The sequence below is a fragment of the Microcaecilia unicolor genome, chromosome 4, assembly GCF_901765095.1.
Source record: "Microcaecilia unicolor chromosome 4, aMicUni1.1, whole genome shotgun sequence".
NCBI classification, from domain to species: Eukaryota; Metazoa; Chordata; class Amphibia; order Gymnophiona; family Siphonopidae; genus Microcaecilia; species Microcaecilia unicolor.
In genome coordinates, this window is record NC_044034.1 from 338452356 (window position 1) to 338478619 (window position 26264).

At 44.9% G+C, this 26264-nt stretch overlaps 1 protein-coding gene across 2 annotated transcripts; it reads right to left on the reverse strand.

The window, feature by feature from the left end:
• Positions 1-1279: 1279 nt before the first annotated feature.
• LOC115468123 (acetylserotonin O-methyltransferase-like) lies at positions 1280-24805 on the reverse strand. 2 transcript variants are annotated; one of them, XM_030199648.1, is made up of 7 exons: positions 24724-24805; positions 24259-24388; positions 20435-20503; positions 16539-16657; positions 12693-12833; positions 4920-5042; positions 1280-1576 (listed from the first exon to the last, which is right to left on the reverse strand). In XM_030199648.1, the coding sequence occupies exons 2-7, from the start codon at positions 24318-24320 to the stop codon at positions 1365-1367; spliced, it is 726 nt and encodes a 241-aa protein (XP_030055508.1). In that variant the 5' UTR covers positions 24321-24388; positions 24724-24805; the 3' UTR covers positions 1280-1364. The 2 variants fall into 2 exon arrangements, with proteins under 2 accessions (XP_030055508.1, XP_030055509.1); XM_030199649.1 differs by lacking the exons at positions 1280-1576; positions 4920-5042 and adding an exon at positions 8490-8734.
• Between the last annotated feature and the right edge of the window lie 1459 nt (positions 24806-26264).

Here is a 26264-nt window from a genome sequence, read left to right on the forward strand (position 1 = left end):
TTCTGTTTCTGTGAGTCTGACGTCCTGCACATACGTGCAGGACGTCAGACTCACAGAAACAGAAGCCTGCGCGGCCGCATTGCCTCCACATGGAATGTTGCCAGTGGAGGAGTAGCCTAGTGCAGAGGTAGGCAACTCCGGTCCTCGAGAGCCGCAGGCAGGTCAGGTTTTCAGGATATCCACAATGAATATGCAGGAGATAGATTTGCACGCCCTGCCTCCGTGGTATGCAAATCTATCTCCTGCATATTCATTGTGGATATCCTGAAAACCTGACCTGCCTGCAGCTCTCGAGGACCGGAGTTGCCTACCCCTGCACTAGAGCACTCCCTGGATTTATCCCTTGATACACAAGATGCTTGTCTATCTAGCTAAACAGTAGACCTTTGTTTGCCTATACTAGCATTGCTGATGAGCATGTTGCAAGGACATCCCTAGAATTTTTATACATCTCTATTTTCACAGTACACACTCTTCCTTCTCAACGTCTTTCCTTGGCCACCGAGTCCCAGCCACTCATATGCCATATATTGCGATGCATCTCATTTCACAGCATTTATTCATTTGGTTCCATTTAGTCACCCACCTCCACAAAAACCGCTTGAGGTGACTAGCAGCACAATTAAAACACTGTCGAACAACATATGATAGCCCCATGAATATATTCTGAATAACATATCCTTTTTGGTGTATAATTCATAACCGGAAACTTCCATTTACTGACTCATAGCAACACCACATGCCTCCAGTCAATTAGCGCTTGCCAACTCTCGTTTCAGTCATAAAGAAGCTATTTAGCCTCTTATTTTCAATGTTCAGATTTAAAGATATAATTCAATAATATTGTACACAGGCAATGAACTCCCTGTCATGTTGTTGGAAAGTAAGCTATTTTGATTGGCTCAAAATAGGGGCCCCTTTACTAAGCCGCGTTAAGCGTCTACGTGTGCCCAACACGCGCCAAAACGGAGTTACCGCCTGGCTCGTGGTAATTTCATTTATGGCGCGCTTCTGGAAAATCATTTTTATTTTCGGCCGCGCGTATCGGTCATGCGCTAAGTGGCATTTGGCGCGCATAAGCCATTACCGCCCAGTTACCGCATGAGACTTTACCGCTAGGTCAATGGCTGGCGGTAAGGTCTCAGGCCCAAAATGGACGCCCACGGCCATTTTCATTTTGCCGCACGTCCATTTTCGGCAAAAATTTTAAAAAGGCATTTTTTTGTAGGTGCGCTGAAAAATGATTCTGCGCTTGCCCAAAACCCACGTCTACGCCACCGCAGGCCATTTTTCAGCGCGCCTTTGTAAAAAGACCCCCATATGTCCTGTTATGAACACAGCAGAAGAGTAAATGAGTCAGAGATCTACTTTCTTCCTAATATGACATCATAGATCTTCCCAGTTGTCCTAACTTGAATCTCCTTAAATCCCACCGCTGTAAGGAGCTTGCAATACTCAGCGGGAGTGCGTTCTCTCCCTTCTGTCTGTACCAACATGTTCAGAGAATACAGCTGGGAAGACAGAGGACCACTTTTATCTTCATTTAAAAGGACTTCAACCAGAAGGACAGCACCACCTAATTGGATTAAGAAAAAAGAATGCAAATAGACTTTAGAAAACACGATGCCAGGTACTATTTTGCAAATATATGGATTTGATAATTTACACGTTTATAAAATCTCTGCTAAGTATCTTGTTAGTCTTTAAGCTTGCAACAGGCTAATCATAACTCCACTTTCTTTTGCACCGTTTTTTTAATAGGATCATTCCCTAGTTGTGCAATTAAAATAAAAATGAAAAAAAAAGAAGGAATTATGAGTTTCCAAAAAGAGAGCTGTATATCACAATTGAGAAACTCCTGGAAAATCTGGATTAAAAGGCCCAGAACAAGCAACAGGGAAAGCTGCTCTCATTTGTGTTCTTTGATCAGGATGTTCTGTCTACCTCTGTTCTCCAGTGGTGACTAAAGGCACCAAAACACTGTTCCCTCTAAGCTAAGTGGAAGTTCTCCACCTACAGTCCTGCCAGTGGGGGGTGCTGTTTCGCTATCACATTTTCAGTAGTGAGAGACAGGCAAACTCTGTAGGACTTCAAAGAACCTGCCTGTCCCAAGCAAATGAAAACACAATAATGAAACACCACCCCCTACTGGAAACAATGCAGTTGGAGGACTCCCGCTCAGAGGGAACAATGGCACCAAAAGCTTCTATCAGTTTAGAGGATAAATGTGATGTCAGAATAGCAGAAGCTGGAACTTTTTTGTGTAATGTTTTGTTCAGATAGCAATGGACTCTAAATTTAAAGTTGTGAATTATTGCACTTCTAAGAGAATATCACAAATATCACGAGAGTAAAGAACAAAATTCAACAATATAAAATCAAAAAAAGTATTTTGTTCTGAAGATTGAAGGAAGAGACCAACAGGTGCGCTGAAAAATTATCGGCTTGCAGCCAAAACCCACGCCTACACTACCCACAAGCCATTTTTCAGTGCACCTTAGTAAAAGGACCCCATAGTTGTATTTGTTCAGCTTGAAATGAACATTGATAGTGAAGAGTCTGTGGTATTGTTCCTATAACTTAATAGCATCTTTTTTTTGTAACGAGGATGTTATAATGCCGTTGTATCACTCCATGGTGCGACCGCACCTTGAGTATTGTGTCCAATTCTGGTCACCGCATCTCAAAAAAGATATAAAGGAATTAGAGAAGGTGCAGAGAAGAGCGACGAAAATGATAAAGAGAATGGAACGACTTCCCTATGAGGAAAGGCTGAGAAGGTTAGGGCTCTTCAGCTTGGAGAAAAGGTGGCTGAGGGGTGATATGACAGAAGTCTACAAGATAATGAGCGGAGTAGAGCGGACAGATGTGAAGCGTTTGTTTACACTTTCAAACAACAACAAAACCAGGGGACACAAGATGAAGCTAGAATATGGTAGATTTAAAACAAATAGGAGAAAGCTTTTCTTTACTCAGCGTGTGGTTAGACTCTGGAACTCGTTGCCGGAGAATGTAGTGACAGCAGCTGGCCTTACGGAATTTAAAGGGGGTTTGGACAGATTCCTGAGGGAAAAGTCCATTGAACATTATTAATTTTTTGGGGAGGGGTGGGGTGGGGTGGGGTGGGGGGGGGGGGGTTGCCGGGTTCTTGAAGCCTGGCTTGATGGACCCTTGGTCTTTTCCCAGTATGGCGGTACTTATGTACTTATAACAGTGTTTTTTCTCTGTTTTCTAGTTGTTTTTCACTGTTACTTTTTTGGTGCTTTCATTGAAACCAGTGATTACAGCCATTTATGAATGGTCATCTACGTACACCTTCTGTAGCAGTTGAGGTTTCACTTGTTTAAACTCTTTATCGGTTGATGTCTGTTCCTTCAATGCTCAGAATAAAATACTTCTTTTTTTGACTTCCAAGAGAACACATCTTTCAATTACCCTTACAGTCATGTGATTCAAATTAAAGGCCCTTTTACTAAGCTGCGGTAAAAAGGTCCCTGCGCTAGTGGCAGCGGCCGTTGTTGCCATGCGCTGAGGCCCTTTTTACCACAGTGGGTAAAAAGGTCAAAAAAAGAAATGGCCGTGCAGTAAGATTGCACTTACCGCATGGCCATGCGGGGAGAGCATTTACCGCACCCAGGGGCCCTTTTACTAAGGCACGCCAAAAAATGCCTGCGCTTTTTTGGGCCAAAAATGGATGTGTGGTAAAATAAAAAGTGGCGCGCATCCATTTTGGGCCTGAGATCTTACTACCACACGCTAAGTTAGTGGTAAGGTCTCGCGCGTTAACCGGGCAGTAATCGTCAGTGCGCATACACTGCCAGTTAGCACCACGCGGTAGAAAATAAAAAATATTTTATGACATTCGTATTGGATGCGTTGTAAAAATGAGAATTACCTCCCAGAGCATGTGGTAGCCGGGCGGTACTTCTAATTTGACGCACGTTGTATGCACATGGGCGCCTACATGCCTTAGTAAAAGGGCCTCCCAATGAGGTGGCAGTAATGGCTTTTGCGCTAACACAGTGGTAACCGGGCACTTTCCGATTACAATTGGTAACTGCTACGGTAAAAAATATTTTCCCTAAGTAGGGTTACCATATTTTGTCCCCCAAAAAGGAGGACACATGTCCTGCCCCACCACACCCCACCCTCTTTCACACCCCACCCCGCCCCTGTCACATTTCCCCCCCCCCCCCCGTCACACACCCCGTCGCCCTCCCCCTACCTTACTACTGCCCTGGTGGTCTAGTGACCTCTTCGGGGCAGGAAAGACCCCCTCTTTCCTGCCCGGAGCACTGCCCTGCATGCTTCCTTCCTGTTGCTGATCTCGGTGCCGATTCAAAATGGCCGCCAAGAGTTGAAGTCTCGCGAGGTCACTTCAACTCTCGGCGGCCATTTTGAATCGGCGCCGAGATCAGCAACAGGAAGGAAGCATGCAGGGCAGTGCTCCGGGCAGGAAAGAGGGGGCTCTTTCCTGCCCCGAAGGCGGAAGAGGTCACTAGACCACCAGGGCAGTAGTAAGTAAAGGGAGGGGAGGCTAGCAATCTGCCCGTTTGTCCGGATTTCTGGACAAACAGGCAGATTGGTAAACACCCGCCCGGTTGCCCGGACATGTCCTCAAAAAGAGGACATGTCTGGGTAAATCCAGACATATGGTAACCCTATCCCTAGGGCCAGAAATGCCGCGCACTGGGGGTGGAACTACCACTAGCGCCTGTGTTGGGCTGGTGGTAGTTCCAGATTGCTGCACAGTAAGCCCGCGGTGGGCTTACTGCTGCTTAGTAAAAGGGCCCGTAAAACAAATATCAAAACTTGGAGACTGAAGTAACCAGTGCACCAAGATAGGCATCCTATGAGCACTGCTACACTTTTTGAGAGGCAGAAGGTTCAGGAACTACATTCTAGTGTTAGACACACACCAGGTTTACAGGCCTTGTAAACTTTTTCTAGAAGCTGTAAGCACTTTTTCTCTGTCCAGTCGTGAAGGATTCTAGCCAAAATGTACAAGTCAGCTTCAGGAATTGAATCTTCAAAAAAGTCTCCTGTATCAAAGAAGAAAATAAAAAGTCTGCATTCATGGCATAGCCATTCAAGGTGCGTGTGTTGCAAATACATCCCCTTTCAGTCGATTACTATTAAAGGTGCCACCTTTGCATTTCCTTTTTTTCTTTCTCCCTCCCTCCATGCATGGTCCGGCATCTCTCCCTTCCCTTCCCAGCATCACAAAGCTCTCACAGGGGTCCTTTTATTAAGCTGCGGTAAAAGAGGGCCTGCACTAGCGTCACTTCGTGTTCTTGATGCGCACTAAGGCCTCCCTTTACCTCAGTGGGTAAAAGGCTGTCTATTTTTGGGAAACAGAAATGGCCATGTGGTAAGTAAACCACTTAACGCAATGGCCATTTCGGAGGGGAACCCTTACCGCCGTCCATTGAGATGGCGGTAAGGGCTCCTGCGCTAACCTGGCGGTAACTAGGCAGCGCTTGATGCTGCACGATTACTGCCGGTAAAGTTCTGGCACTACAAAAATAGGATGTATTTTTGTAGCACTGGAATTGGTGTGCACTAGGGGTGGGAACTACTGCCAAGCTCCTGTGGTAGCCTGGAGGTAGTTTTGGATTGGTGCACAGTAAGCTCATGGTGGGCTTACCGCTGCTTTGTAAAAGGGCCCCACAATTCCTTACTTCCCCCCACCCCCACCCCCATGCTTTAAAATCACCTCCAGTCTTCACCCGGTCAATACCAGTGACATCAGCACTAATAGGCTGCTTGCGGCCTCCAACGGGGAATTCTCTCTGAATCATTCCGCCCAGTGGTGTGCTGGAGTAGGCTCTCACGGGCTTGCGAGAGCCATTTGTTAAGTTATTAAGAATTTTGGGAGCCAGTTGTTAGAGTAGGCCCTCCAAAAGTACTTTAACAATTGGCTTCCAAAATGTGGGCTCGGGCCTCCTCATGAATTCTCTTTTACTTTGCTGGCGGGGATGCTGAGTGCTGGAGGGGATGCTGAGTGCTGGAGGGGATGCTGAGCCCTACCAGTCAAGTAAATAGACTGCTGCTGCTCTCCACTCCTTGTTTCCAGCTCTGAGCTGCAGGCTGGGACTTCTCCTGCATGTGCCAGAAGTCCCAGCTTGCTGCTCAGAGCCAGAAACAAGCAGCGGGGGGGGGGGGGGGGGTGTTGGCAGTCCATTTATTGGCTGTTGGGGTCAGCATGCCCATATGAGGGAGGAGGGGAGAGAGAGGCATGTGTTGCCCCCCCCCCCCCCCCCCCCACACTAAATTGCAAGGCTGGCTAGCCCAGACAGAGAGCTCGTTGTTAAAAATTTACCAGCACACCCATGATTCCGCCCCTTCTGACACAACTTCCTAATTTCAAGCCTGCAGAGCTTACATGCTAATCAAGGAAAGCCTGTCAGATAAATGCATACAAGGTTCTGTGGTGAGGGCTTCTCGCATGTACAAACAAAACAAAAGTGTCAGCACCCCTCTGCACCTGTTGTTCAACACATAAATATTAACCTCGAAAAAATGTCTTGCTTATGCAGTTTTTGCAAGGCTGATATTTATTCACGCCACTACCTTCTCTTACAAGAGCACGCAGATATGGAATGCATTACCTACAGACCTGAAAGCAATCAAAGAAACAACTATGTTTCGAAAATCTCTGAAAACATTCTTCTTCAACAAGGCCTACAATGAAAACCTATAACTTCACTAAGTCCACTCTATAACTACCTTAACAATTCTCTTCCTTCTTCCCTCTCCCCTTCCTAATCGCCACACATAATTAACTGTATCTGATATCCAGCTATGACAATGTTATCAGATCTATGTAAGCCACATTGAGCCTGCAAATAGGTGGGGGAATGTGGGATACAAATGCAATAAATAAATAAATACATAAATATTCATAGAACAACAGGCATGGATGGGTGCTGGCTCTCGTGGACAAACACACATGACCTGTTGCCTCCCGTCTGTCTGGCCATTGGTAGTATGTTAAAACTAAATACAAATAAAATGAATCTTCTATGGTTCCACAATTATAATGTTGTTGTTCTAGATACAATAGTGTATGATGATGATGATGATTATTATTATTATTATTATTTGTAGCATTTGTATCCCACACTTTCCCACCAATTTGCAGGCTCAATGTGGCTTACATTTGACTTAATGGCGGTTGCCATTTCCGGTTAACAGAATTACAAATGGTATTGCGTACAGGTACTTACATACATGGTAACATACATGAAACACAAATTACATGGAACTTGTATATATATATATATATATATATATATATATGCTATGTGCATACATACATGATAAGAATTCATTATGGTATTGCATGAAGGTAATTGTGTCATAATTGGATTTTGACATACATTTGGACATCTAGTGGTAGTGCTTGATCATCATTCATAGCAAGGAGGATAGCCAATCATGTGATAAGAGTTCAGTTTTGTATAGATCGTGTATAATGTTAAGATGGTTAGGTCTTGCGTTGTTTTTATGGCCTTCGGTACTGCATTCCATAGCTCCGTGCAGATGTATGATCTCTTCCAGTGGAAAACAAATCTAGGGTATTAGGTATTATTCTTGACTCATCCTTGGTTTTTGAACCACAAATTAATCATCTGTGGCAAAAAATGTTTTTTCAAACTTACCCCCCTGTTTACTAAGCCAATAATGCTGACACGGCCCATTCACTTTGAATAGGCTGGTGTGGCTTAGTTAACGGGGGGGGGGGGGGGTAGGTAGTTTACATTGGTGAGGTCTTATTTTGATCAGTCTACTTTTACTTTGCTGGTTCAGATGCTTGTTTTATCCCATATAGGTTACTGTAATGTTTTGTACTTAGGATTGTCAACTAAGGGGCTATTGCTGTGTGAGTGTCAGGCTGAATGGATTGGATGCTGGTGAGTATTACTGTAACCCCCTCTGCTGAAAGGAGAGCCCAGTCTTACTCTTTTACCTGTATTGTAGTCCTGGTGTAGCCAAGTTACCTCAGAATGAGCCCAGATCTCAGGAGGGTGGTACTACAAAAGATATTACTCCACCCATAAAGATGTTACCAGATGAAAACTAGTGTAAGTAAGTTTTGAGTGAGTGTACAGGTGTTAAGAGAATCAATTTATGTTACAGATTCCAAATTGTCTCACTCAAGTAAGAATAAGCAAAAACTCTTAATAAAGTGCAAACAGTAAATTTTTTGCACTTATTATTTTTTTTATAAGAACTAGTTAAAATCATTAAAAACCATTGCAATCTTAAAAGTACACAATAAACAATTAAAATTTTATTAAAACCTGCCTACTGGATCCAGATAATACAACTCTAATTTTTCTTACAGCGGAACATAACACATTCAGGTGAATATAGTATAAAATATTTTAAATTTGTTAAATCAACAAGTAAGATTAAGTTACTACATAAATAACTGCTTTTCCCCCCTTTTTTTGTTTTATGAGGTGAGTGTAATTTTCAATTCCTTTTTTAAAATAAATTACACCAATGTTCTATTTTTTAACTATTTCTTTTCTTTTGACAGATGTCCCAAATTTTAACCAGGTAAGTATATGTGTTGTTCTGTGAATGTATCCCCCTCTCTTTTCCAATGTCCCATTGTCCTTAATGTTTGTATCTTCTTGTTTACTTATCTTTTCAAGCTCTCTTGGGTTCAGTTCTTCATCTGTCTTAGTTGTCTTTGCCTTGGTCTTCTCCCCACAATCTACCTCTAAATAAAAATAAAAGGAAAGAATTCTTCCTCCCTTCAGTGAGTGTCTCTAGATATGTGCCTGCCTGTCACAGGATACCTGAACTGGAAATGGCTGACTAATAAAACAAAATTCCTTACTTCAGGAAAACAGTTCTGTCTGAGTGCCCTTATTATGCTAATTTGTTCACTTTCCCTATCTTTAACTATCAGGAGAGTGCTTCATCTTCTTCTGGATTCAGGCTATTGAAACGTTTCATCAGTGAAATCACTCACAGACATAGAACACTTTCATACTTTTAATAAATAAACGGACGCTAGCACAGAACCCCTTAATAGAAATAATCTTCTGACTTTTAAAAGTCAGTTCTTCACCTAAGAAATCTTAGGGGTTTAATCAAGTTTTTAGTTTGTTCATACTCCGAGTTTTCATTTTTCACAGAGCATAACTTTTCTCACATCAATATTTAACTCAGAAGTGATTATCTATCTTTCCAACAGAGAGTTAGGAGCCCTTTTTACTAAGGCACGCTGAAAAATGGCCTGCGGTAGTGTAGACTCGTGTTTTGGGCATGTGCAGAATCATTTTTCAGCGCACCTGTAAAAAAAAAAATGCCTTTTTAAAATTTTTGCCAAACATGGATGTGCGGCAAAATGAAAATTTCCGCATGCCCATTTTGGGTCTGATACCCCTAGCAGTAAGGTCTCAAGCGGTAACCGAGCAGTAATGGTCTACGCACGTAAAATGCCGATTACTATTACTACTACTACTACTTAACATTTCTAAAGCGCTGCCAGGGTTACGCAGCGCTGTACAATTTTAACACAGAAGGACAATCCCTGCTCAAAGAGCTTACAATCTAATGGACAAGTGTAGAGTCAGTCAAGTAGGGCTAGTCAATTTGGGGCATTCACGATTACATGAAAGGTACAAAGGTATAAAGGTTAGGTGCCGAAAGCAATATTGAAGAGGTGGGCTTTGAGCAATGATTTGAAGATGGGTAAGGAGGGGGCTTGGCGTCCGCACACCAGAGAATAAAAATATTTTCCAGTGCGCGTAGCGGACATGCGTCAAAAATGAAATTACCGCAAGGGCCATGTGATAGCCGGGCAGTAACTCAAAATTAACGCACATTGGACATGTGTAGGTGCCCACTTGGCTTAGTAAAAGGACCCCTCAATTTTAAAGGCTCTGCTGATCAGACCTTGATCCCTTTAAATGAACCAAAATTGAGTAAAATCATTTCAATAATATCTTCTGTCCCTAAATTTATCTTGTTTATCAAGAAATTATTAAACCTGACAACAGAGATTAAGGGCCCTGTTTACTAAGCAGCGTTATAGGCGCGTTAACATTTTTAAAGCGCGTTAACCATGAACATGCCTACAACAGCCCTATAGATGCCTACACGGTTAGCGCGTGCGCTAAAAACACTAACACACCTTAGTAAACAGGGCCCTAATTGTTTTTCTGAGTTCAGATTTTCTCTTCAAAATATATTTTTTAACTAATATACCTTTCTCACACGCTCCGGGACACTTATGTTTATTTTCAGACAACACACTTTAACTTCCACTCATTATAATTCTTTTCACGCTAAATTTCTCTCATATCTACGACAGCACTTCTGCCTTCTTTAAAGGTGTCCATTACTCTGCTGAACAGTGCAGCCAATCAGAGCCCTCCTTTCAAACATTCAGACACTCTTTAACATTCCATTATTCTACATTATATTAACATAATCTTTAAAACCTTTGCTTTTGTTTTTTAACTATATAATTCACTTCAGAGCCAAATCCCAAATTAAAAACTGCAGCATTTTGCATACAAATGGAGCACAAATGAAACTATGGTTCATATTTGCAAGCTCTCTACACTGAAATTCTTAATTTTTTAACTTCGCAAACACTTTTTAAATCATTAAATTATTTATTTTATTTTGCAAGTGTCAGTGCAGGTCTCTGGTGACCTCACTGCACATGCGTGATTTTTTTTGCGCCACTAGGGGATCATCAGGGTCAAAAGTAGGCTTCCTTGAGCTCCCCCTCGCTTCCCAGCATACTCTAGGACTTGCTTAATTAGAAATGAACCATTCACGCATGCATATGCCCCTGCACGATTGCATTAATTTAAATAAACGCTGCCACTTATTTTAAGACCCTTCCTGGGTTCCCATATGTTCCCCAACCTTATTTATTGACAATAATTGGTGGTCCAGCATTTCTCAAGCCACAAGACATTCCCGGAGTCATCAGGACTCAATTTCCCAATGTGCATGAGAATGTGACATGCACAACAAGGGACTTTCCTGCCTACTCCAGCCAGCTCACACTATCTTCGGGGTGGGCCAGAACCCAGCAGGTCACATCAGAAGCATCACTCCCGCGTTGGGTGTGCCCCAACAAAGGACCAGAACCCAGAGCCCCCCCCCCCCCCCCAAGCTCCAGGACACTCCTCAACTTGGTAAAATTTAAAAAATATATATATTTTTATACTGGTTACATTACTATAGATAAATAGATGTTTGTTTCATTTCTGACTAATCCATTAAGATGTGTTACTGATTACCTCTTATTTCTTAAGCTGTTGAAAGCATATTTATTTATTAAATCCCTTACTCATACTTGTAATTGTTAGCTCTCAGGCTTGCTTGGAACCCTGCTCTTGTTATTCAATAGTAGTGAAGTTTGTGTATTGTATTGTTACTATGTATGCTAATACTAACTGTATTGTACTTTTTATGAATGTTTATTGTTAGCCACATTGAACCTGACCTTGTTTGGGATAATGCAGTATATTTATTTATTTATTTATTACACTTGTACCCCCCCCCCCCCATGCTTTCTCACATACAGCAGGTTCAATGCGGCTTACATAGTAAAGAAAAAGCATTACAGAGTCCTGGAAGGAGAATATTACAAACTACAATAACATAATAGTAAGGTTTGAAGAATATATGGGTTGGATATGGGAAGGTAATCAACGGTAACGGAATTCAAACATGCATGGGATAAGCATAAAGGAATCCTGTGCAGAAGGAATGGATCCTCAGGAGCTTAGTCGAGATCGGGAGGCGGGACTGGTGGTTGGGAGGCGGGGATAGTGCTGGGCAGACTTATATGGTCTGTGTCATGGCCGGTGGTGGGAGGCGGGACTGGTGGTTGGGAGGCGGGGATAGTGCTGAGCAGACTTATACAGTCTGTGCCAGAGCCGGTGGTGGGAGGCGGGGCTGGTGGTTGGGAGGCGGGAATAGTGCTGGGCAGACTTATATGGTCTGTGCCCTGAAGAGCACAGGTACAAATCAAAGTAGGGTATACACAAAAAGTAGCATCATCTACTATGTTACTATGATAGATAGGTAAAGGAGAGGAGATTGGGAGGGGGATGGGATAGGAAGATGGAGAAGAAACGATTGGAGGATGAGTATAAGGGTATTAGGAGACAAGGTTAAAGGTATAATCGGTGTAGAGGAAGTGTCATTGTCAGAGCAGAGTAGAATCAGTGGGCTGATAGGATTAATGTCAGAAGTAAATATATTTTTGGAACCTTTTAAAAAAATGTAATATTAATTGAATTTTGGGCACAATTGGATTGCATTGGAAAAATCATTGGAAATGGTCATTTTTGAAGAGATATTATGAAGGACTTTTTAACAAACCTAAAGGTTATTGAATGTCTTACTGATGCCTTAGGAAACAGATAATCTCCATCACTGCCTTTACCCTTCCCTGAATCTGGCCCCGATTACATTATTGTATATTTTTGGTTGATATTTTACTAACTGATTATTGATTATTTTACTGCATGTTTTTGGTTGGTTGATTGATTGATTGTTTTTTATTTTACTGTTTTGTCTACTGCTTTATGATAGCTTGCCTTTATTGGGATTGCTCAGAATGTTAGATCAGCAGGATAGATGCAGTTTTTAAATCAATTAATCAATGATCTGATCTATGAGTTGCTGTGACCCAAACCTACCTTCCTGGAAACTGATCCGATGCTCATCTGTGGATATAAAGTGCTTCTTTGCAGTTTGCACAACTTTAGGCAGGTCATAGATTGTCACCATAGATTCTGGGTATATGGAAATGCATTCCTTTGCCAGAGCTCCCGAGCACCCTTGTATAGAAAGCAAGCAAAATACTACATGAACAAATATGAGCGTAGAAAGCAGTGGTTCCCAAACCTGGCCCTGGAGACACCCCAGCCAGTCAGGCTTTCAGGATAACCGCAATGAATATTCATGAGAGAGATTGGGTGGCAAAGCCGGTGGCGGGAGGCGGAGATGGTGCTGGGCAGACTTATACGGTCTGTGCCAGAGCCGGTGGTTGGGAGGCGGGGCTGGTGGTTTGGAGGCGGGGATAGTGCTGGGCAGACTTATACGGTCTGTGCCAGAACCGGTGGTGGGAGGCGGGGCTGGTGGTTGGGAGGCGGGGATAGTGCTGGGCAGACTTATACAGTCTGTGCCAGAACCGGTGGTGGGAGGCGGGGCTGGTGGTTGGGAGGCGGGGATAGTGCTGGGCAGACTTACACGGTCTGTGCCCTGAAAAGGACAGGTACAAATCAAGGTCAGGTATACACAAAAAGTAGCACATGTGAGTTTATCTTGTTGGGCAGACTGGATGGACCATGCAGGTCTTTTTCTGCCGTCATCTTCTATGTTACTATGAGAGAGATCTGCATGCACTACCTTCGCTGCATGCAAATCACTTTCATGAATATTTATTATGGAGATCCTGAAAACCTGGCTGGCTGGGATGCCTCCCAGCCAGGTTCGGGAGCCACTGGTATAAAGCAAAAGGCAAAAACACAGCAGCATTAAGGGTTTTTATATCACTAATGGTGTTTGTAGTTTTATTAGGTAAAAGTTTCCCGCCCCATCATTCTTCTGTTGTTAAAGGCAAATGAGGCCCAAAATTCAAAGAATTTATGCTCCTAAATGTGAGAGTTATCCTCATAAATTGAACTCTTTGAAAATTTACTGGGCCTAACTACATAAATGTTTACTCAAGGGGTGGACTTAGGGTGGGAAAAAGAAGTTAGGAGCTTAGCACTGATTTTCACCACTAGGGACCAGATTCTATATATCATGTCTAAAATATCGGCACCAAAAAAATTACACGCAGGTGTATTCTATAAAGTATGCCTAAATTTAGATGGACTTTATAGAATGCACCTAAATTTCTGCATGGTTTATAGAATACACCAAGTGCCTGTCCGCGTGACTAAATTTAGCCGTGGGCAGTTACACCAAGTGAAACTTGGTGGAAATGTTGACTCTTAAATTAGGCGTGGACCGGGTGTATTCTATAGCAACACATCTAGATTTTAGAAACGCCCACAACCCACCCATTCCACACCTATATCCATGCCCCCTTTTCAACTATGCAACTTAGAATTTATGCACATCACGCCTAGACTGTTGAGCATGTAAAGCCAATTGGTGTCAATAATTGTAATTATTAGTGCTGATTGGCTTCTTAACCAAGTTACATGCGCAAATCCAGAATACGACCGGATTACTCACAAGTTAAGTCGCGCTACATAGAATCCTGGGGTAGGCTCATAAATCTAGGTAACCGAATGGCAGGCCTAAATTTATGTACATATCAATATAACGGTTATTAGAGAAAATTGATCGCTTAAACCAAAGTTTCCACTTAATTATCCAAAAAGTGATCTATTTAAACATCAGTTAGGGGAATTAGTATTTGCAGAGGAAAAAGTCTCAGATGCTGCAATGGGTGACGGTAAGGACTCCCCCCCCCCCAAAAAAAATGGCCATGTGGAAATTGCTTTACTTGCCACACGGCCATTTCCTGCAGGAAGTCAAGACTTCCCTTTTTCCAGCTGCTGTAAAAGGGGGCCTCGGTGCGCGTGTAAAACATGCACCAATACCAGCACTGGCCCCCTTTTGCCGCAGCTTGGTACAAGGGGCCATCAGTTTGCGTGCACAAATTGGGCATGAGTCGAGGTTTGCACACGCAATTTAAAGCACCATTTATGGAATTTGGGAGTATGTGCTTACTTAGGGGCCTTTTTACTAAGCCATGGTAAAAAGTGGCCTGCGCTAGTTCTGGTGCATGAAATTGGCACGTGCTGGGCCATTTTTTACCAAGGCAGGAAAAAGGCCTTTTTAAAAACGGGGCAGTAAAACCCATCCCTCCCTCCCTTTTTAAACCCATCCCTCCCCCCCCCCCCACCCTTTTTGAGAACAATACCTACTCAAATTCTGTGGAGGATTATGGGGAAAGGGAGGGGGGAGGGTCGGAGGTGGTTAATGGCATAATTTGCTTTCAGTTGGATCATGGTAGGAGAGCTAGTGCTCATGGGTTACGTTTACCCGAGGTATAGACCTTGGATAACACATCAATTTAAAGATGTTTGAATTTAGTATATGTTACGAAAACCTTAGATTAAAGAAAGGTTGTTTTTGTTGTGGTAGTACTTTGTCAATTTGTCCTATTAAGCAGACTCATATGTGTTACCGAATAATAGTAGACTGCCAGGATTTGTTAGATAATTTTTTTCCTGGAGAAAATCAGAATTTGTTTAGCTCAGGCAGTGGCGTTCTGACCCTAGCTGACACCCGGGGCGGATCGCCAATGCGCCCCCCCCCCGGGTGTAGTGCGACCCCCCCCCTCCCCCCGACGAAATGACACCTCTTCCCCCCCCCCAGCGAAATGACACCCCCCCGGGTGCACGCCACTGGGGCGGGGTGCCGCAGCGCTCGCCTGTTGCCCTGTCTCAGTCCGAGTTCGCAATTCACATGTGTTCACTGCTCCCTCTGAGTCTGCCCCGGAACAGGAAAGTAACCTGTTCCGGGGCAGACTCAGAGGGAGCAGTGAACACATGCGAATTGCGAACTCGGACTGAGACAGGGCAACAGGTGCGCGCCGCGGCACCCCCCCCAGCGGCGTGCACCCGGGGTGGACCGCCCCCACCGCCCCCCCCCCTTGGTACGCCACTGAGCTCAGGTAATTATACCATACTTGCCACTGTTCTGTTTTTTATGACTTGACATGTGATACTTTGTGATGTACATTACAATGGTTATGTCTTTATTTAAAAGTTAATAAAAGATTAAAAAGTAAAAAAAAAAATGAGGCAGTAAATGACGATGTGCTAATATTAAAATTAGCACGTGGCTATTCACTGCCTGAGCCCTTACTGCCACCTGCTTAGTGGGCAGTAAGGGCTCACGCGCTAACCTCACGGTAATCGGGCAGCACACAGCAATGTGGCCACACTGCCAATTACCATCAGGAATGTCGTCGTCCCCCCCCCCCCCCCCCCCCCCCCCCGTAGAAAATAGAAAATTATTTTCCACTGTAGGAAACTGTGCGCGCCAACTTCAGAACTACCACCAGGCTCCCCGATTTGGTGTGCTCTACCCATGCGGTAGCCCTACCGCACCTTTGTAAAGTGCCCCTTAGCAGGTTAGTGGCCGAATATCGCTGCTAACTGGCTAAGTTGTGGCTTAGCCCAAACTCCACTCCTGGACCGCCCCTAACCTAGCCAGTCAGGCAATAGCCAATCAGCGAGCGGAGATATTCAGGGGCACTACCCCAATTAAGTGCTGCTGAATATCAACGGTTGGACAGCTCAGCAGGATTTAACCAGGCAGGAGCCCAGTTAAACCCCCTAAGGTGAATTTTCAGCTGAAAGTTATGCTCCTAAATTTGGATGAAAATAGGGCACACATTTAGGAGGCTTTCTTAGGAGCTCAGCGTTTTCCAAATATTGGGCCCTTGATATCCACATACCATTTGTGTACTTGACACAGTACTTTTCTCCACAGAGGATTGCTTTGAGGTTACTTACCTCCCAGGTCACATACAGTGGTGAAAGGTGAAAGATCAAAAAGTTTAATGACATCTCTGCTACACAGAGTCCAAACGGAATTCATAAGGTGCATGAATTTTATCATCTCTTCCTCTGATCTAGTGATCGAAAACAAAAGCTAGTTGAAGGTTACATTACATTCAGCACCTTGAGGTAACTATATTAGAGATGTTTGAAATGATGTGGAAAATGTCAACATTTATCCAAATAAGATCAAATATATTTCTAATGTCATTTTGTTTTGTGGTGTTTCTCCTGTGTTTCTGAGTGTGAGAGCTAGTCTTGAGAATGCCTGCTGGTGGGTGTCATATTGCATGAGTTCCTTTGATGAGGCACAGTTAAGGATGCTCCCTGAGAGGACCTTAGAAACCTCAAAGGTACATAGGGGACCAACTTATTCTTTAGGTATCACATCAGCCTTTCTGCAGTCTCCAGCCCTCCGGGACCACTCCAGCCTCTAAGGAAGCATTTGAAGAGGTCAGACAACGGAGCTGCCAAAACTTCCCTGATGTCACGGTTGTGGCCGTGCCCTTATGTTCAGACAGGGACTGTCTTCTGTGTATGGTGTCCAGCGCTGCGTATGCCTTGTAGCGCTATATAAATGATAAGTAGATAGATAGATAGTAGACCTACTGTTTCTCTGTGACCTCTCCAGTCTGCCTTTTTTCCTATTGTTGTTCTTCCTGTAAGCCAAGCCTCACTTTGATCTTCCTGCTTCTGCTTCATTTCCTGTTGTTGTTCTTCCTGTTAGCCAAGCCTCACTTTGGTGTCCCTGAAGCCAAGCCTCGCTTTGGTCTCCCTGCTTCTGCTTCATTTCCTACTTGTGACATCATCAGCCTACTCCTTTATAAGGACCCAGGGAGCTTTACTACAAGAGGTCTCTTAATCTTGTGTTACCTGTTTAGATCATATCCATGCTTGGCTTTGTTCCTGAGTGTTTTACTCCTGAAGGTCTGTGCTGTGTTTCTCTGAGTCTTGTGTTTCAATGCTTTCTTTTGTTTATGTGAGTTTGCTTTTGAATCTTGTTTCCTGAAAGCCTGGCTGTAGAGCCACACCCTGCCCTTGGTGTCTGTATCTGTTTGATTCTACCCATGGCTCCTGCTTTTAGTCTAGCCCTGCTTTTGACTCTTGCTAAAGTTAAGCTCTTCATTTAAGCCAACCTCTTTGTTTAGCCAAGCTCTGTTTCTGTATTTCCTGTTCTGTTTCCTGGGTGTGGTTCTTGTCTGTTTATTCCGAGTCTGTAGAAGCCAGCCTCATACCTGATTACTTCACTGCTATCCAGCTGTGGGTGCTGGTAAGCACATTGCTTCTTTGTTTGTTTGTTTGTTTGTTTGTTTGTTTGTCTTCCCTTAGTCTGCTTAATACTTTGCCTGCTAACTTTGCTTCCTGGCTCTTGAGCTCTGTTTCTGCTAAGTTCTGTTCCTGTTGTGTGTTTCAGCCAGGTTCTGCCCCTGCTATGTGTTTGAGCTAGTTTCTGTCCCTGCTCTCTGTCAAGCCATGTCCCTTTCAGTATCCTGTTCCCTGTCAAGCCAAGTCCCTTTCAGACTCCTGTTCCAGCCAAGCCACGCCCGTTCCAGAATTTGGTTCCAGCCAAGCCTGTTTGAGAATCCTGAATCCTGTTCCAGCCAAGCCTATTTGAGAATCCTGAAGCCTGTTTGAGATGCATGCACAGAAACTTGATCAGATCATTCAGCAAGCAACGCCGCGCAGCCGAAAAGAGAACTTCGGCTGTCGGGGTTGGAGTCCCCTGTCAGCAAAAGTACGCAATGGCGGTGGGGGAGGGTTGGCGGCGGGAAGGAGGGGTTGAGAGGGTCGCAGCAGGGGGGTCCAAGGCCAAATCTACGGGGGCCCAGGCCCCCATGGCCCCATAGTAGCTACGCCCCTGGATAGAAGTAGAGGAGGATCCACTAGAGTATACACTAAAGGTACGCTGGCAGAGATAAGAAGAAGACCAGGAAATCCAAGTGAGGACAGCGTATCAAGGAGTAGGCTGTGATTAACAGTGTCAAAAGCTGCCTGTCTCCTTACATTCAGAAGGCAAGCCTTGTCTCAGTTGTGCATGCCATGATAACATCAAGACTGGAATTCTGCAATGCACTCTACACTGGTCTGACTACAAAGGGTTTGCACCAGCTCCAACTGATTCAGAATGCTTCAGCAAGACTAACAGAAGTTTGTAAGCGACGTGACCACATCACACCATTTTTGCATAATTCACTGGCTACCAGTACAATACAGAGCCAAATTTAAAACTCTCTGTTTGACCTTCAAGGCCCTTAAAGGAATTGGCCCAGAGAACAGAATCTCCCTCTATACACCTTCAAGGTCACTAAAGTCTTCCCCAGAAGCGTAGTGAGGTTTTACCATCAGGGGGAGCAGATCTATTATAAAACAGGCGCCAGTGCAAGGCTGAAGGGCCAATCCACATAGGCGCCATTTCATTCAAAATCCATTTGGGGGAGCGACTGCTCCCCTTGCACCCCACCTGGCTATGCCTCTGGTCTTCCCAAGGAGTTTCCCTAACCACACCCTCTCCAAAGGACATCACACGATGTGATACCTGCAAGTGAGCCTTCTCCGTAGTACCTCCAAATCTTGGCATTTGGGCACAGGAATTAATTTGCAAGTATCTTCAATCTATGTACAAATTTCAGAACCATATATAGAATCTGAGGGAAAATGTCTTTAAATCTCCTGTTCCTCTCAAACATAAGATTCATTAGTTTTCCTAAGATCACACTGTTCATATAAGTTGTGCTTAAAGTTAGGTACAGTTTATAGAATAGCGCCTACGCTCGGGAGTCACACCTAACTTCCCATTAAATCTACTTAATGCGAATGATTGCTTGTTTAAAAGCCAATTGGCTCATTAATTACATAGTAACATAGTAGATGATGGCAGAAAAAGACCTGCACGGTCCATCCAGTCTGCCCAACAAGATAACTCATATTTGCTGCTTTTTGTGTATACCCTACTTTGATTTGTACCTGTGCTCTTCAGGGCACAGACCGTATAAGTCTGCCCAGCACTATCCCCGCCTCCCAACCACCTGCCCCTCCTCCTAACCACCGGCTCTGGCACAGACCGTATAAGTCTGCCCAGCACTATCCCCGCCTCCCAACCACCTGCCCCTCCTCCTAACCACCGGCTCTGGCACAGACCGTATAAGTCTGCCCAGCACTATCCCCGCCTCCCAACCACCAGCCCTGCCTCCCAACCACCGGCCCTGGCACAGACCGTATAAGTCTGCCCAGCACTATCCCCACCTCCCAACCACCAGCCCCGCCTCCCGATCTTGACTAAGCTCCTGAAGATCCATTCCTTCGGCACAGGATTCCTTTATGCTTATCCCACGCATGTTTGAATTCCGTTACCGTTTTCATTTCCACCACCTCCCGCGGGAGGGCATTCCAAGCATCCACTACTCTCTCCGTGAAAAAATACTTCCTGACATTTTTCTTGAGTCTGCCCCCCTTCAATCTCATTTCATGTCCTCTCGTTCTACCACCTTCCCATCTCCAGAAAAGGTTCGTTTGCGGATTAATACCTTTCAAATATTTGAACGTCTGTATCATATCACCCCTGTTTCTCCTTTCCTCCAGAATATACATGTTTAGTTCAGCAAGTCTCTCCTCATACGTCTTGTAACGCAAATCCCTTACCATTCTCGTAGCTTTTCTTTGCACCGCTTCAATTCTTTTTACATCCTTAACAAGATACAGCCTCCAAAACTGAACACAATACTCCAGGTGGGGCCTCACCAACGACTTATACAGGGGCATCAACAATTAAATTGTGCACAACATTTCTGGCAACTTTTATAACATTAGAGAGTTTATATTCTCAGAAAAAGTACAGTAATTAATGTCGTTACCTGTAGAGATCCTCAAATATGTTTTTTGAAGATACTCCAAATGCTCTCTTGAATTGGTTTTTGCCCTCTCTAGAAAATAAAACACAGTGCATAAAGTTTGTTAGCTTTTCTACCACCAAACATTTTGAGTTTGTGCTTGTGAGAAACGTGACTGGCTTTCAGGAGTGTGAACATTTTAAACAGTTTTGATTTGTAATATGGAACCTTCATGTTTCATTTTTCAAGTTCAGTTGTTTGAGTATGCAATCCTGTACAAAAGGAAACAGGTCGTTTCCCTAATAAAATCCCTCTTCCATGCATTTCAGGAGCAAGAGAGCTCAGATTGCAATTTAGCCTGCTTTTACTTTCTGCGATTCCACCCTCTTTTAATGCGGTGGTCTTGTTAGCAATCAAAGAAAGATACTTTTTAATTAGACTAGCCTTACAGAAACATAGAGGCTACACTCTGTAACTGCAAAACCCTTGGAATGTACAAAAGAAAAGTTAAATTGTGTGCTGTAAGGAGGTTGGAGGGTCTAAGCAGGTCAGGAGGAGGTATGGGGCCAGACTACATTCCCCACAAGGCCCTGATCAGTGTTGCCAGGTGGGCGGTTTTACCGCCCAATTGGGCGGTTTTCCGCGACCCGCCGCAGGAAATTTTTGCCCGCGGCGGGTCGCGTTTTTTTGGGCTTCTTTTTTTTCTTTTCCGCGGTTTTTCGGGCGGTTTTTTTGGCTGTGGGGGGCAGGGTTAGTGATGTTTTGGGCGTGGTTAGTGACGTTCTGGGCGGGGCCGATGACGGGGGAGGCGGGGCCGATGATGGGAGAGGCGGGGTCGTGACGGGGAGGCGGGGCAGATGACGGCGGGGGCGGGGTTGATGACGGCGGGGGCGGGGTGATGACGCGGGGGTGGGGGTGTCAGGGGCGGGGTTTGAGTTTGGGCGGGTTTTGGGCTGTTTTTAGGCTGGATTGGGTGGGAAAAAATTTTCCACCTGGCAACCCTGGCCCTGATAGAAGGGGTTGGGGGGGGGGTAGGTCCCAAAACCCGGTAGGGACACCCCGTGGAAGGGAGGGGGAAAAGCACTGGAAAGAGCAGCTGCTATGGCAGACGAGGGCCAGAAGGGGGAGCCGTGATGACAAAGCTCAATTCCACTGGGTTAGAAATCAGTACAAGATTCCTTCCACCTGGGAGGGGGAGGAGGTCTCCAACCAACAGGCTAGCAGAGAAGCAGAGTTAATGGAGTGCTTGGAGGAAGGACAGTCTGGAGGGCCCCTTTTGTAGGAACCGGTTGACATGGACTGTAATTGTACTTTGGGGCAGAGTTGCAGGGACTGAAGGCAGTGGGTGGTCACAGGAGTCAATTAGCTGTGTTGTGGGCGGTGTACTGCCATTCTGCAACCACCCAAGCGGAAAGACTTTTAAAACTGAAACCCAGGCTGTTGAACTGGGGAGAACTTGGATTTAAAGGGAAGTTTTTTTTTCTTGTTGCTTTGTTTTGAAACTGAATGGGACTTTAACCCCCTTGATCTGAGATTTGTGGAGGAGGGGAAATAAACTGCTGGGAACTAAAAGCTGTGTTGTCTGGAGGGACTTTGTTTGTGGACTGCTGAAGGGAGCCTACCACCCCCTGAAGGTTTGCTGCCGGGATGACAGTTATTACAGTGCCCACTAGGGAAAGAGAAATATAAACCTCTTTGGTTGTACCACTGCTACTACTTAACATTTATAAAGCGCTGCCTGGGTTACACAGCATTGTACATTTTAACAAAGAAGGACAGCCCCTGCTCAAAGGAGCTTACAATCTAAAGGACAAAAAGTGCAGTCAATCAAATTGGGGCAGTCTAGATTTCCTGGATAGAGGTACAATGGTTAGGTGCCAAAGGCAACATTGAAGAGGTGGGCTTTGAGCAAGGATTTGAAGATGGGCAGGGAGGGGGCTTGGCGTACGGGCTCAGGGAGTTTATTCCAAGCATGGGGTGAGGTGAGGCAGAAAGGGCGGAGCCTGGAGTTGGCGGTGGTGGAGAAGGGTACTGAGAGGAGGGATTTGTCCTGTGAGTGGAGGTTACGGGTAGGAGTGTAAGGGGAGATGAGGGTAGAGAGATATTGAGGGACTGCAGATCACGTGCATTTGTAGGTTAGTAGGAGAAGCTTGAACTGTATGCAGTATCTGATCGGGAACCAGTGAAGAGACTTGAGGAGAGGGGTGATGTGAGTATATCGGTCCAGGCGGAAGATAAGACGCGCTGCAGAGTTCTGAATGGATTGAAGGGGGGATAGATGGTTAAGTGGGAGGCCGGTGAGGAGTAGGTTGCAGTAGTCAAGGCAGTATATCAAATCCATGACCCATACTCTTACCCTTGGTGTGAACCTATTAGGCACATTCGCAGGATTTTGCTATGCAGTTAACATAGACACAGGGGTCCTTTTACTAAGGTGCGCTGAAAAATGGCCTGCGGTAGTGTAGACGCATGTTTTGGGCGCGTGCAGAATTATTTTTTAGCGCACCTACAAAAAATGCCTTTTTAAATTTTTGCTGAAAATGGACGTGCGGCAAAATGAAAATTGCCGCGCATCCATTTTGGGTCTGAGACCTTACCGCAAGCCATTGACCTAGCGGTAAGGTCTTACATGGTAACTGGGCGGTAATGGTCTACGCACATCAGAAAATAAAAAAATATTTTTCAGACGCACGTAGCGGACGCGTGCCAAAATTGAAATTACCACAAGGGCCACTTGGTAACTGGACAGTAACTCTGATTTGGCATGCATTGGGTGCACGTGGGCACCTACATGGCTTAGTAAAAGGACCCCAAAATTTATTACTGCATGCTAACTACAGTACATTATGGAGGTCTTTGACAAAGTGTCAGTAAGCTTACCGAGTGCTAAATTGGGACTATCGCCGGCAGGTCTACACTGAGTGTGTGCCTTTTCAGGGGGGGAAAAGAAAACCACCGGAAATAGCTTTTGTGGTGGCAAGCTAGTAGTAATTGGGCATCGCCATGCACTGCCTGGTTACCACTGGGTTACCACGGGAGCCCTTATCGTCACCTCTTCTCTTACCGCATGGCCATGTTTGTCTGGGGGCTTTTTACCTGCTGCGATTAAAAAAGGGTCCTGGCGTGTGGGAAAAATGGCCCTCGCTGCTACTGCAGGGCCCCTTTTCCCGCAGTTTGGTAAAACGACCCCTATCTGCTGTCTTATCAGCACAGGTAACAACCTTCATGTTAACTACACACAGTCCCAGCTGTTTAACATGGGAGATACTGCACGCCAAGTTTCAAGGCACTATGGGCACCTTTTACCAAGTGGTGGTAAAAAGGGCCCTGAGCTGGCATTTGCATGCCAGTTTGCCGCGTGCCAGGGCTGCCTTTTACCGCCACCAGTAAAAGGCATTTTCCAGTGCAGGGGCAGAAAATAGCCATGCGCTAAGGAATGACATTGGTGCGTAGTCATTTCCTGGGAAGAGCCCTTACCGCCTTCTATTTTCGAGGTGGCAAGGGCTACAACGGTAACCCTGCCCGATTACCTCTGGGCACACTCTCGGTGCTAGAAAGTACAAAAGTATTTTCTAGTGCCTAGAATGGTGAACGGTTTCTTGCCAGATCTACATTCCTATAAATGAATTCCCTTTCCCTGCTGATGACATTATGGGCATTCATTTCTGCTTACTGATAAGCAGAGATCGGTTTCTTCCTATCCCACCCCTTTATTTCCTATCAATTATGCTTCTCTAGTTTTTCCTGGTTGTGATTGTTTTTTGTTTTTAAGAAACAGCAGCAAACAGAAGAGATTAACCCTTTGATAAGTAGATTCAATTATAGATTGGCAGCTTAATGGTTCTTACCTCACAGCATCTGTCAGGAAATGCCAACACAAATACAAGGTCTGAGAATAGTATATCATCATGTCATGTAAAGACTTGGGACTAGATTTGGTAAGATACAGACTGGAAAGCTCTGTGTTTCTGTAAAAAGCTGGAGGAAAAGCATAAATGTCAGGTTGATAGCATTGCTGAGTTTTCAGTCAATATTCCGTGCATTGCAAAAGTAACACATTTAGAAGTCATAAAGACAAAAAGATAATTTATAAAGTAATAGTAACAATATTAAAATTAAAAGTACAGAGAACTTAATCATAAGAACAATGCCCAGGTTTTGGTCAGCCACAGGTAAGCTAGACAGGGCCACAGCTCATGGTTCTTTGAGCCGGAGAGAAAGCTGCAAGCCAGTCCTGAGTGTATTAATCCCTTGAAAAAGCAGTGGAAAGCGAAACAGGCACCTGTCGGGTTTACACGAGTACCCGGACTTACAGGTAAGTGCAGTCTCTTATATGTTTGATGCTTTGGGCAGAATAAATATACCCGTGACTAGTGGCGTACCAAGGGGGGGGGGGCGGTGGGGGCGGTCCGCCCCGGGTGCACGCCGCTGGGGGTGCCGCGGCGTGCGCCTGCTGCGAGAGTTCGCTAACTTCTCTCGTTCGCTGCAGCTCCCTCTGCCCCGGAACAGGTTACTTCCTGTTCCGGGGCAGAGGGAGCTGCAGCGAACGAGCAAAGTTAGTAAACTCGCAGCAGGTGCGCGCTGCGGCACCCCCCCTCCAGCGGCATGCACCCGGGGGGGGGCTCTTTCGCCGGGGGGAGGTCCGCGCTGCATCGGGGGGGGGGGGCGGGGCGCCGCCCCGGGTGTCCGCCCCCCTAGGAACGCCACTGCCCGTGGCACTATATACACAGCCTGATATAAGACATCAGCAGGAAGCCGATTGTGGTAGGAAGTATGACATTGTAATTGAAAGCAAGAAGTTTAAAATTGTGACATTGTGAATATAAGAACAAAAAAAGGAAAAAATCTTTATCAAGGCAGGAGGGGGTCAGTCGATGATTACATCCATCACCAAAAGGGTATACCAAGATAAATGGTTGATATAATTCCCTGGTGATTATATGAGACTTCCCCTGGTAATAGATATAGTCACGAACAGTCATAATTAACACAGCAATCCTGTTGAATAAAACTCTAAGTTTTGTAGTTTGGATATTGGCAGTAGAGTATAGCCATAATAAGTGTGACAGTTATATTTTATTAGCAGCAGATGAGAATCATAGCAAAGAGGTAGATACTGAATTGCTAATTATTCATAAATCAGGAGACAGAATTCAGGTAATCACAGCAGGTGACAATCACAATTAGAAGGAAAAGGTCAGCAGGAGCTGCAGAAACAATGAGGACCTTCTTTTGCACCTGCCCCAGGGAAATGAGGGCAGCAGCAAATTACAGACACCAGCTCTAAATTCAGGAGGCTTCTCCTAGATAGGAATTTAAGAATAACTGTACTGGGTCAGACCAAAGGTCAATCCAGCCCTGTATCCTGTTTCCAACAGTGGTAAATCCAGGTCAGAGGTACCTGGCAGAAACCCAAATAGTGGCAACATCCCATGCTACCAGTCCCGAGGCAAGCAGTGGCTTCCCCTTGTCTGTCTCAATAACAGACTATAGACTTTCCCTCCAGAAGCTTGTCGAAACCTTTTTTTAAACCCAGATATGCTAAGCACTGTTACTACCTCTTCCGGCACAGAGTTCCAGAGCTTAACTATTTGTTGAATGAAAAAATATTTTCTCCTATTTGTTTTAAAAGTATTAACATGTAACTTCCTTGGCTCCTGTTTTCTGCATTTAAATAAAAGCTTTCCAAATAAAAAAAAAAAAAAATTGATAAGCTTATATGTAAAGGGGCAGAAAACAGATGCCAGTGTGTGCTTCTACATTCGGGTTTGCCTAAACCCTGGCCCCCTCTACATTTGACCCCCTCGCTGCCAAACCACCGGAGCCGCTGACTTCCCCCCCCCCCCCCCCACCA